The sequence below is a fragment of the Mustelus asterias genome, unplaced genomic scaffold, assembly GCF_964213995.1.
Source record: "Mustelus asterias unplaced genomic scaffold, sMusAst1.hap1.1 HAP1_SCAFFOLD_77, whole genome shotgun sequence".
In the NCBI taxonomy this organism is placed as follows: domain Eukaryota; kingdom Metazoa; phylum Chordata; class Chondrichthyes; order Carcharhiniformes; family Triakidae; genus Mustelus; species Mustelus asterias.
In genome coordinates, this window is record NW_027590136.1 from 380,173 (window position 1) to 393,696 (window position 13,524).

At 49.4% G+C, this 13,524-nt stretch overlaps 1 protein-coding gene across 1 annotated transcript in view; it reads left to right on the forward strand.

Moving 5' to 3' along the window:
- Positions 1–13,524, forward strand: part of LOC144483727 (uncharacterized) — a 41,622-nt gene that overhangs the window by 26,685 nt on the left and 1,413 nt on the right. The window contains exon 3 of the mRNA XM_078202266.1: positions 13,195–13,356. Within this exon, the coding sequence (XP_078058392.1) occupies positions 13,195–13,356 (162 nt within the window). The remainder of the gene's footprint in view (positions 1–13,194; positions 13,357–13,524) is intronic.

Consider the following 13,524-nt stretch of genomic DNA (forward strand, 5'->3'; position numbering starts at 1 on the left):
TTAGACAGCATCTTCCAAACCCAGGACCATTTCCATCTCGAAGGACAAGGGCAGCAGATACATGGGAACACCACCACCTGCAAGTTCCCCTCCAAGCCACTCACTATCCTGACTTGGAAATATATCGCCATTCCTTCTCAGTCACTGGGTTAAAATCCTGGAATTCCCTGCCTAATGGCATTGTGGGTTAACCCACAGAATATAGACTGCAGCGATTCAAGATGGCGGCTCACCACCACTTTCTCAAGGGCAACTAGGGGTGGGCAATAAATGCTGGCCAGCCAGCGATGCCCATGTCTCATGAATGAATAATTTTAAAAAATTCCCCTGAGGGTGCTGATTGAGGCTGATTGACAGATCCATGCTCACTGCTTCCTGTCCTGGACACAGAGAGCTGAAAATCTTCAAGCTCACAGCCACATTACAGTTTTACATTTGGATATAAATGAGCAGATGATGCGTGTAATACACTGTATTACTTGGTTACAGATACATGAAGAATGTGAGGAGGATTTTTATTTAGGCAGCCACTACTGACCTGGAAGTTAAAAACTGAAGTCCAGAATGAGAAAACAAATGGAAAGGGGGAGAAAAGAAAGTGTTTTACTCACAGATGTTGGTTTCTTTTTGTTTATTACAAATACGTTAATACAAAACAATTACAAATACACAAAGAACAAATGTGAAAAATACATTACCAATGGCTAACGCCATCCATTTATCAGTTACTATCTTCTATTTCGGAAGGGTTCACTAACGGTCATAGTTTTCCAGGGCATTGCCCTCTCAATACACCTCCAATTACAAATCATAATCTACAAAGTGACAAACATTAGTACAACACAACAAGAATAAACATTGCAGCATCTCCGCCGCCCTCCAGGGCACCGCCTCCCGGGTTTTTCCCCCGCCGGGGGATGCAACCTTCCAGAGGTACTCAGGTCCGGGGGTTCCACCTGACGGATGTTCGACTGGAGGCGGGGGGACAGGAAAACCACCCCGAACCTACTCAATCCGGACTGCCTTCCGGATTTTCGGCTGGGGCGGTGGGAAAAGCTCTCCGGGATACTCAATTCGGCCTGCCTTCCCAATTTTTCTCCCGGAGAACAAAACCCCCCCGGTGTTACCCCTCTGGGTGCCCCGGACACTTTCCCCAACTGGATGTCACACCCCCCGGGGGTCACTCTATCCAGGGGGGGGGGGGGGATACCCCCCAGGCCACAAACAATGCAAAGATTTTCCGTTGGTGAGTACAAATACGATATTACAAAACAATTACAAATGAACAAAGAACAAATCTGAAGAATACATTACCAATGGCTAACACCATCCATTTATCAGTTACCACCTTCCATTTCGGAAGGGTTCATCATCAATTACAGTTTTCCAGGGCATTGCCCTCAAAATACACCTCCATTTACAAATCATAATCTACAAATCTACAAACATTAACACAACACTACAACTGTACACAACAAAAAAAAAATAAACACTGAAGCATAAGGGCACCGTCCCCTGGGTTTGTCCACCTGCCGGGGGATGCAACCCTCCAGTGGTACTCATATCCGGGGGTTACACCTTACGGATGTTCAGCCGGAGGGGGGAAATGGGGAAACCACCCCGCCTACTCAATCCGGAATCCCTTCCGGAATTTCAGCCGGGGCGGTGGGGGAGTCTCTCCAGGGTACTCAGTTCGGGCCTGCCTTCCCAATTTTTCTCCCGGAGAATGATCCCTCTGGTGTTACTATGTCCGGGGCTTCACCACCCAGAACTTTCCCCAAGTGGATGTCACACCCCCCGGGGGTGACTTTATCCAGGGGGGGATGCCCCCCAGGCCACAAATAACGCAAGAGAATAGACGGGGGCCGGAACAAACCACCAACTATCATAACAGGAAAACCACATATTACAATAACAAACAATCCATGAACAACCATACAATTGTGAAACATTTCGGAGGCATCGCCTTCCAGAGCTTCGCCCATCAACATTCCACCGTCCGAAGTCGACAACGCTCAACTACAGTCCTCCAAAGTCCACCACTCCGGGCCAGATCTTCCAAAATCACACCCACTGGGGCTGCACCGTCTGGGGTCACACCTTCCGCGGCTGAACCTTCCGAAACCATAGTTCCCAAATGGCTCCTCCCTGGCTTGGGTCTTCCGAGACTGCATCCACCCGGGCCACGCCTTTCAAGGCACAGGAATCCCAGCGAGAGCAGCATTCAACAAGCCCCAGCCGAAACAAAAAGTTCTTGCCCAAGTCACGAACCCAAGCACTTGAAACAGAAACTTCACGCCGACCAAGGCGTTCCTCCCAGCGGCCACATTTCCAAAAGCTCACCGCAAGGCGCGCATTAAGCCCGCCTTGAACTCCTTATCCTCTGCCTGCCCGCCCCCTTCCTGGAGCACACCATACTGGCCAACACGCAAAGCGAACGGCCAATATGGTGGACTGGCTGGACAATCCAATCTTTCCCACTCACAGATGTGGATTTCTTTTTGTTTATTACAAATACGTTAATACAAAACAATTACAAATACACAAAGAACAAATGTAAAAAAAATACATTACCAATGGCTAATGCCATCCATTTATCAGTTACTACCTTCCATTTCGGAAGGGTTCATCGTCAATTACAGTTTTCCAGGGCATTGCCCTCAAAATACACCTCCATTTACAAATCATAATCTACAAATCTACAAACATTAACACAACACTACAACTGTACACAACAAAAAATAAACACTGAAGCATAAGGGCACCGTCCCCTGGGTTTGTCCACCTGCCGGGGGATGCAACCCTCCAGTGGTACTCATATCCGGGGGTTACACCTTACGGATGTTCAGCCGGAGGGGGGAAATGGGGGAAACCACCCCGCCTACTCAATCCGGAATTCCTTCCGGAATTTCAGCCGGGGCGGTGGGAGAGTCTCTCCAGGGTACTCAGTTCGGGCCTGCCTTCCCAATTTTTCTCCCGGAGAATAAAAATCCCTCTGGTGTTACTATGTCCGGGGCTTCACCACCCAGAACTTTCCCCAAGTGGATGTCACACCCCCCGGGGGTGACTTTATCCAGGGGGGGATGCCCCCCAGGCCACAAATAATGCAAGAAAATAGACGGGGGCCGGAACAAACCACCAACTACCATAACAGGAAAACCACATATTACAATAACAAACAATTCATGAAAAATACATTACCGATGGCTAACACCATCCATTTATCAATTACTACCTTCCATTTCGGAAGAGTTCATCGTCAATTACAGTTTTCCAGGGCATTGCCCTCAAAATACACCTCCATTTACAAATCATAATCTACAAATCTACAAACATTAACAACACTACAACTGTACACAACAAAAAATAAACACTGAAGCATAAGGGCACCGTCCCCTGGGTTTGTCCACCTGCCGGGGGATGCAACCCTCCAGTGGTACTCATATCCGGGGGTTACACCTTACGGATGTTCAGCCGGAGGGGGGAAATGGGGAAACCACCCCGCCTACTCAATCCGGACTGCCTTCCGGAATTTCAGCCGGGGCGGTGGGAGAGTCTCTCCAGGGTACTCAGTTCGGGCCTGCCTTCCCAATTTTTCTCCCGGAGAATAAAAATCCCTCTGGTGTTACTATGTCCGGGGCTTCACCACCCAGAACTTTCCCCAAGTGGATGTCACACCCCCCGGGGGTGACTTTATCCAGGGGGGGATGCCCCCCAGGCCACAAATAACGCAAGAAAAATAGACGGGGGCCGGAACAAACCACCAACTATCATAACAGGAAAACCACATATTACAATAACAAACAATCCATGAACAACCATACAATTGTGAAACATTTCGGAGGCATCGCCTTCCAGAGCTTCGCCCATCAACATTCCACCGTCCGAAGTCGACAACGCTCAACTACAGTCCTCCAAAGTCCACCACTCCGGGCCAGAACTTCCAAAATCACACCCACTGGGGCTGCACCGTCTGGGGTCACACCTTCCGCGGCTGAACCTTCCGAAACCATAGTTCCCAAATGGCTCCTCCCTGGCTTGGGTCTTCCGAGATTGCATCTACCTGGGCCACACCTTTCAAGGCACAGGAATCCCAGCGAGAGCAGCATTCAACAAGCCCCAGCCGAAACAAAAAGTTCTTGCACAAGTCACGAACCCAAGCACTTGAAACAGAAACTTCACGCCGACCAAGGCGTTCCTCCCAGCGGCCACATTTCCAAAAGTTCACCGCAAGGCGCGCATTAAGCCCGCATTGAACTCCTTATCCTCTGCCCGCCCCCTGCCTGGAGCACACTATACTGGCCAACACGCAAAGCGAACGGCCAATATGGTAGACTGGCTGGACAATCCAATCTTTCCCACTCACAGATGTGGATTTCTTTTTGTTTATTACAAATACGTTAATACAAAACAATTACAAATACACAAAGAACAAATGTGAAAAAAATACATTACCGATGGCTAATGCCACCCATTTATCAGTTACTACCTTCCATTTCGGAAGGGTTCATCGTCAATTACAGTTTTCCAGGGCATTGCCCTCAAAATACACCTCCATTTACAAATCATAATCTACAAATCTACAAACATTAACACAACACTACAACTGTACACAACAAAAAATAAACACTGAAGCATAAGGGCACCGTCCCCTGGGTTTGTCCACCTGCCGGGGGATGCAACCCTCCAGTGGTACTCATATCCGGGGGTTACACCTTACGGATGTTCAGCCGGAGGGGGGAAATGGGGGAAACCACCCCGCCTACTCAATCCGGAATCCCTTCCGGAATTTCAGCCGGGGCGGTGGGAGAGTCTCTCCAGGGTACTCAGTTCGGGCCTGCCTTCCCAATTTTTCTCCCGGAGAATAAAAATCCCTCTGGTGTTACTATGTCCGGGGCTTCACCACCCAGAACTTTCCCCAAGTGGATGTCACACCCCCCGGGGGTGACTCCATCCAGGGGGGGGATGCCCCCCAGGCCATAAATAACGCAAGAAAAATAGACGGGGGCCGGAACAAACCACCAACTGTCATAACAAGAAAACCACATATTACAATAACAAACAATCCATGAACAACCATACAATTGTGAAACATTTCGGAGGCATCGCCTTCCAGAGCTTCGCCCATCAACATTCCACCGTCCGAAGTCGACAACGCTCAACTACAGTCCTCCAAAGTCCACCACTCCGGGCCAGAACTTCCAAAATCACACCCACTGGGGCTGCACCGTCTGGGGTCACACCTTCCGCGGCTGAACCTTCCGAAACCATAGTTCCCAAATGGCTCCTCCCTGGCTTGGGTCTTCCGAGATTGCATCTACCTGGGCCACGCCTTTCAAGGCACAGGAATCCCAGCAGGAGCAACATTCAACAAGCCCCAGCCGAAACAAAAAGTTCTTGCACAAGTCACGAGCCCAAGCACTTGAAACAGAAACTTCACGCCGACCAAGGCGTTCCTCCCAGCGGCCACATTTCCAAAAGCTCACCGCAAGGCGCGCATTAAGCCCGCCTTGAACTCCTTATCCTCTGCCCGCCCCCTGCCTGGAGCACACTATACTGGCCAACACGCAAAGCGAACGGCCAATATGGTGGACTGGCTGGACAATCCAATCTTTCCCACTCACAGATGTTGGTTTCTTTTTGTTTATTACAAATACGTTAATGCAAAACAGTTACAAATACACAAAGAACAAATGTGAAAAAATACATTACCAATGGCTAACGCCATCCATTTATCAGTTACTACCTTCTATTTCGGAAGGGTTCACTAACGGTCATAGTTTTCCAGGGCATTGCCCTCTCAATACACCTCCAATTACAAATCATAATCTACAAAGTGACAAACATTAGTACAACACAACAAGAATAAACATTGCAGCATATCCGCCGCCCTCCAGGGCACCGCCTCCCGGGTTTTTCCCCTGCCGGGGGATGCAACCCTCCAGAGGTACTCAGGTCCGGGGGTTCCACCTGACGGATGTTCGGCTGGAGGCGGGGGGACAGGAAAACCACCCCGAACCTACTCAATCCGGACTGCCTTCCGGATTTTCGGCTGGGGCGGTGGGAAAAGCTCTCCGGGATACTCAATTCGGCCTGCCTTCCCAATTTTTCTCCCGGAGAACAAAACCCCCCCGGTGTTACCCCTCTGGGTGCCCCGGACACTTTCCCCAACTGGATGTCACACCCCCCGGGGGTCACTCTATCCAGGGGGGGGGGGGGGGGGGGGGATACCCCCCAGGCCACAAACAATGCAAAGATTTTCCGTTGGTTAGTACAAACACGATATTACAAAACAATTACAAATGAACAAAGAACAAATCTGAAAAATACATTACCAATGGCTAACACCATCCATTTATCAATTACTACCTTCCATTTCGGAAGGGTTCATCATCAATTACAGTTTTCCAGGGCATTGCCCTCAAAATACACCTCCATTTACAAATCATAATCTACAAATCGACAAACATTAACACAACACTACAACTGTACACAACAAAAAATAAACACTGAAGCATAAGGGCACCGTCCCCTGGGTTTGTCCACCTGCCGGGGGATGCAACCCTCCAGTGGTACTCATATCCGGGGGTTACACCTTACGGATGTTCAGCCGGAGGGGGGAAATGGGGGAAACCACCCCGCCTACTCAATCCGGAATCCCTTCCGGAATTTCAGCCGGGGCGGTGGGAGAGTCTCTCCAGGGTACTCAGTTCGGGCCTGCCTTCCCAATTTTTCTCCCGGAGAATAAAAATCCCTCTGGTGTTACTATGTCCGGGGCTTCACCACCCAGAACTTTTCCCAAGTGGATGTCACACCCCCCGGGTGTGACTTTATCCAGGGGGGGATGCCCCCCAGGCCACAAATAACGCAAGAAAATAGACGGGGGCCGGAACAAACCACCAACTACCATAACAGGATAACCACATATTACAATAACAAACAATCCATGAACAACCATACAATTGTGAAACATTTCGGAGGCATCGCCTTCCAGAGCTTCGCCCATCAACATTCCACCGTCCGAAGTCGACAACGCTCAACTACAGTCCTCCAAAGTCCACCACTCCGGGCCAGAACTTCCAAAATCACACCCACTGGGGCTGCACCGTCTGGGGTCACACCTTCCGCGGCTGAACCTTCCGAAACCATAGTTCCCAAATGGCTCCTCCCTGGCCTGGGTCCTCCGAGATTGCATCTACCTGGGCCACGCCCTTCAAGGCACAGGAATCCCAGCGAGAGCAGCATTCAACAAGCCCCAGCCGAAACAAAAAGTTCTTGCACAAGTCACGAACCCAAGCACTTGAAACAGAAACTTCACGCCGACCAAGGCGTTCCTCCCAGCGGCCACATTTCCAAAAGCTCACCGCAAGGCGCGCATTAAGCCCGCCTTGAACTCCTTATCCTCTGCCCGCCCCCTGCCTGGAGCACACTATACTGGCCAACACGCAAAGCGAACGGCCAATATGGTGGACTGGCTGGACAATCCAATCTTTCCCACTCACAGATGTTGGCCACAGGAGGGAGTTTCAGTCTATCTGAAGATCAATCTTCATTCACACAAAGCCCGCGCTCTGATTGGGTGGAAGACCAGAGTCCTTCCGGTCCTCCAACTCTTCCCATTGGTCAACACCTCAGCATGAAGATCAGAGGGTGGGTTCTCCCCCGCACATGCGCAGCTTCCCCTCTCCCTCGCACATTTGCAGTCACGGGCCGGGGAGAGGGGGAGATCCCCGAGCGGCTTCTCTGACGGAGCCGTCAGCCGGTGCCTGGAAACCTTGGTTCGATGTGGTGGAGGGGGAGGGGAACAATGGGTGGGGGCGGGGCTCCTGGGTCCGCGCGCCCGGGCCTGCGCACTGGAACCCGGAGACGTCACTGCGGAGCAGAGAGATTCCTATTGGCTGATTCAGACGCTCTATCGTGGCGTCACAATGCGGACGTTGGCCAATAAGCTTCAGAGTGAAACTTCCGCCTCTGGGCAACATCTTTTCTTTTTCTTTTCTCCCCCTTTCCATTTCTTTCCTCATTCTGGGGGAAATTGGGGACTTGCAGCAACTGAAGGGAATGAAGTGAATCTGTATATTCCACACATTTTTACTCCAGTAATGTAGACATTTATCTGTCTGGCAGCCTGCATGGAAAGTTTCAGCACTCTGCGTCCAGGGCAGGAAGCAGTGAGCATGGATCTGTCAATCACACATGAGGACGGCCTCAACCGGGATCTTGGGTTCATGTCACACTATCTGTAACCCCCACGACTTGCCTGGACTTGCAAAATCTCACTAACTGTCCTGGCTAGAGACAATACACATCTCTTTAACCTGTGCTTAACCCTCTCTCCACTCACATTGTCTGTACCTTTAAGACTTGAATACCTGTAAAGACTCGCATTCCAACCATTATTTTGAAAATTGAGTTTGTGTCTCTGTGCCCTGTTTGTGAACAGAACTCCCACTCACCTGATGAAGGGGCAGCGCTCCAAAAGCCTGTGGCTTATGCTACCAAATAAACCTGTTGGACTTTAACCTGGTGTTGTGAGACTTCTTTCCGTGCTTACCCCAGTCCAACGCCGGCATCTCCACACTCTGAGTGGAAACAGAGAGAAGTAGGAGAGGCTGGAGGTGAGGAGAGAGATTTTATACATCTACAAATCAACAGGAACTTTGACAGAATTCAAAGATGTGCGGGTTAGGTTGATTGGCCATGCTAAAAATTGCCCCTTAGAGTCCTGAGATGCGTAGGTTAGAGGGATTAGTGGGTAAAATATGTAGGGATATGGGGGAAGGGCCTGGGTGGGATTGTGGTCGGTGCAGACTCGATGGGCCGAATGGCCTCCTTCTGCACTGTAGGGTTTCTATGATTTCTATGAATTTCCAAACCCTGTGAACATCATCAGCTCCAAGTTCCTCTCCAACTCACACACCATCCTGACTTGTCTGACATCCAGTACTGAAAGAACAGAAATTTATTTCATATAAATACTGGGAAGACTGAACCCATTGTGTTCAGTCCCCACTACAACTCCACTCCCTCACCAACAACTTTATCTCTCCTCCTGGCAACTGTCTGAGGCTGAACCAGGCTGTTCACAACCAGGGTGAAATAGTTCATCCCAAGATGAGCTTCCAGCCACATGTCCACATCATCATCAAGACCACCTTCATTCATAGATGCATTAATAGTAATTAATTAACAATAATGAATAATAAAATACAGTGTGGAAGGAGGCCATTCAGCCCATCGAGCCTGCACTGACAACAATCCCATCCAGGCCCTATCCACATATTTACCTGTTAATCCCCCTGATACCAAGTGGCAATTTATCATGGCCAATCCGTCGAACCGGCACATCTTTGGACTGTGGAAGGAAACCGGAACACCCGGAGGAAACCCACACAGACACGGGGAGAATGTAGAAACTCTGCACAGACAATGACCCGAGGCTGGAATTGAACCCGGGTCCCTGGCGCTGTTAGGCAGCTGCACTAACCACTGTGCCACCGGGCCACATGTCAGTGCCATCGCCCGACTCCAGCCCAGTCTCAGCTCATCTGGAACCCTCACCCATTCCATTGTGACGTCACACTATCACCCATTCCATTGTGACATCACACTCGCACCCATTCCATTGTGATGTCACACTCTCACCCATTCCATTGTGATGTCACACTCTCACCCATTCCATTGTGACGTCACACTCTCACCCATTCCATTGTGATGTCAGGGCTTCACTCTCCGATCACAATCCCTGCCGGCCTCCCACATGCAGCCTCAATGGCGGCAGTAAGCCCGGGTCTAACACTACAAGCTGCCGCTCCATTTGGTACAAAGGGGGGGACCGGGAAGTTCATTTCCGGGGTTTGGGTTTGAACAACATGTTCACAAAGTCTCTCCACCCACCCGCCACATTTATCATTCCCCGCACGCCGCCCTCTACCTCGTATTGATCTCGCTTCCGAGTGAAAACCATCCGTCTGTCCGTCGCCATTACCCGCACTGCGCATGCTTCAGGTCCCGCCCCTCGTTCACTCCGATTGGTTGGAGGACCAGCCGCTCCCTTCTCGGTCCCCCAGTCCTGCCCCCTCTTCCTATTGGTCCGGCGCTGCCGTCAATCAGTCCCCGGGCATTGTGATGTGGAGCATGCGCAGTGTCATTGCTGTCCTTGGCGCTTGTTTGTCCCGGAGAAGCGGAGTCAGCGTTAGGCGGTGGCTGGGAGGATTTGGAAACACTTTGTGGATCCGCAAACCCTTCAGAATCATTGTCAGCTCCCTGGTTTGCAGCTGCGGGGCTTCTCCCTCCCTCCCTCCCTCCCTCCCTCCCGGGAACAGGCCCAGGTTAACGGCCCCATCCTGGCTCAGCCACTGGAGGATGGTTCACATCAGAGGATGGGGGAGGGGGACAATAAATAAGAGGTTACACTTTGGCCTCAAATCAATGAGGACTCTGATCTCTGGGAAGGAAGGAAACCCTGGGAGGTGGGCGGGGAGGATTCACAAACACCCGCTGGAGGCCCCAACACCCCCAGTAAAAAGCTGCAGCTCCCGAGTTTGCAGCTTTTTCCCGGGAGGGAGTTGGGGAAGTTTTGTGGAGACAATTCCTGGCTGGTTCAGTTAGTGGTTCCTGGAGCTCAGAAACCCCGAGTTAGAATCCTGAACCCCACAGTGAGTGGTTGTTTTATTAAATACGTTTTATTTATTCATCATCTGTTGAAGAAAATATTAATTTGTTTTGAAAAATAATTTTATAGCATTTGTGAAAATACCCATTAAAATAGCAATTCTCCCAAAGTATTTCATAGAATCCCTACAGTGCTGAAGGAGGTTATTCGGCCCATCGAGTCTGCACCAACAACAATCCCACCTCGGCCCTGTTCCCGTAACCCCACATATGTAACCTGCTAATCCCTCTAACCTACTCATCCCAGGACACGAAGAGGCAATTTAGCATGGCCAATGCACCTAACTGGCACATCTTTGGACGATGGGAGGAAACCGGAGCATCTAGAGAAAACGCACGCCGACATGGGGAGAACGGGGAGACTACACAAGGACAGTGACCCAAGTTGGGAATCGAACCCAGGTCCCTGGAGCTGTGAGGCAGCAGTGCTAACCACTGTGCCGCCTACATTGCTGATGAGAATTTTAATTTACTGACTTGGGAATTAGTTCTTGGGAATAGTCATTCTGAAAATGACCATTAAAATGTGTTTTAATTTACCCCACAATGCCAGATTTCAGTTTGCATTTCAAAATTGAATTGAGAATGCCGGGGAGCAAATGGTAAAATGAGGTTTGAGACACCAGCTGCAATTATTTTCTGTGACTGATGATACCTTTGTGCCTGTGCAGGAGGTAATTCCCCTGCTGTTGTGGCACAAATAAAATGGAGCCTTTCCTCGGAACAGGCCCATGTTAATGGTCACCGCGGTGTTTCATTGGTGAGCAGAGCACATGTGCCCATTGTGGTAACAACAGAGTCAGTGGGGCTGCACATCCCCTGATTTGGAAGGAAAATAATTGACTCCTTGATTGTCCTCTCAATCTGTACATGGTCTGGAGGACTGAATCCAGCTGGAGGGAGAGGGAGCTGGGCTCAGAGTGGAGATGGGGCAATGAGTTTGATTTCAGCTCAGGGACAAGAGAGAGTGTGTGGGATGGGGATTACAGCTCAAGATAAATAAGATGGAGAAATGTTTCGTGGAAACTGAAATTGTCAGTTCTGAAGTAGTTTTTTAAAACTCTTTTTGCAGGGAACTAGAAGAGGAGGATTCACAGACATTCGATTCATCATGACCTGCTTTTGACAGTGATTGCTTATGATTGCTTTTGACAGTGGAGGGAGAAATAGTTCCCTGTTTTGTCAGTGGAAGAAATTTTCAAAATTCAATGTGACAGAAAAAGAACTGAGACACACACACACACACCCAAGTGAGAGTGCTCCAGTGAACTGACTGTGAATAGAGCTTTAACCAGTTACACAGCCTGAAAAACACCACACCATTCACAGTGGGGAGAAACCATACACATGGTCTGTATGTGGATGAGGCTTCAACTAATCATCCAACCTGGAGAGACAGAAGGACACCAGCACCATGGGAATAGTCATTCTGAAAATGACCATTAAAATGTGTTTTAATTTACCTCATAATTGCAGATTTCAGTTTGCATTTCAAAATTGAATTGAGAATGTCTGGGAGCAAATGGTAAAATGAGGTTTGAGACACCAGCTGCAATTATTTTCTGTGACTGATGATACCTTTGTGCCTGTGCAGGAGGTAATTCCGCTGCTGTTGTGGCACAAATAAAATGGAGCCTTTCCTTGGAACAGGCCCATGTTAATGGTCACCGCGGTGTTTCATTGGTGAGCAGAGCACATGTGCCCATTGTGGTAACAACAGAGTCAGTGGGGCTGCACGTCCCCTGACTTGGAAGGAAAATAATTGACTCCTTGATTGTACTCTCAATCTGTACATGGTCTGGAGGACTGAATCCAGCTGGAGGGAGAGGGAGCTGGGCTCGGAGTGGAGAGGGGACAATGAGATTGATTTCAGCTCAGGGACAAGAGAGAGTGTGTGGGATGGGGATTACAGCTCAAGATAAATGAGATGGAGAAATGTTTCGTGGAAACTGAAATTGTCTGTTCTTAAGTAATTTTTAAAAACTCTTTTTGCAGGGAACTAGATGAGGAGGATTCAGAGACAGGAAACTCAAACTAAACTTCAGATCAAAGTCTGACAGAGCCATTCGATTCATCATGACCTGAATATGATTGCTTTTGACAGTGGAGGGAGAAATCATTCCCTGTTTTGTCAGTGGGAGAAAATTTCAAAATTCAATGTGACAGAAAAAGAACTGAGACACACACACACACTCCAGTGAACTGACTGTGAATCGAGCTTTAACCAGTTACACAGCCTGAAAAACGTCACACCATTCACAGTGGGGAGAAACCATACACATGGTGTGTATGTGGATGAGGCTTCAACTAATCATCCAACCTGGAGAGACAGAAGGACAACAGCACCGTGGACAAACCGTGGAAATGTGAGGATTGTGGTAAAGGATTCAATTATCCATCCCGGTTGGAAACCCATCGACACGGTCACATTGGGGCTGAGAAAATGGAGAAACCATGCAAATGTGATGATTGTGGTAAAGGATTCAATTATCCGTACTTGCTGGAAAACCATAGACACAGTCACACTGGAGAGAGGCCATTCATCTGTTCTGTGTGTGGGAAAGGATTCACTACCTCATCCCACCTGCTGTTACACCAGCGAACTCACACTGAGGAGAGGCCGTTCAGCTGCTCCACCTGTGGAAAGGGGTTCTCATGTTCATCCAACCTCAGTGCACATCAGCGAGTTCACACTGGGGAGAGATCGTTCACCGGCTCCTTGTGTGGGAAGGAGTTTGCTGGGCCATCTGGTCTTTGGTCACACCAGCGAATTCACACAGGAGAGAAGCCATTCACCTGTTCTGTGTGTGGTAAGAGATTCACTCTGTCATCTAACCTGCTGTCACACCA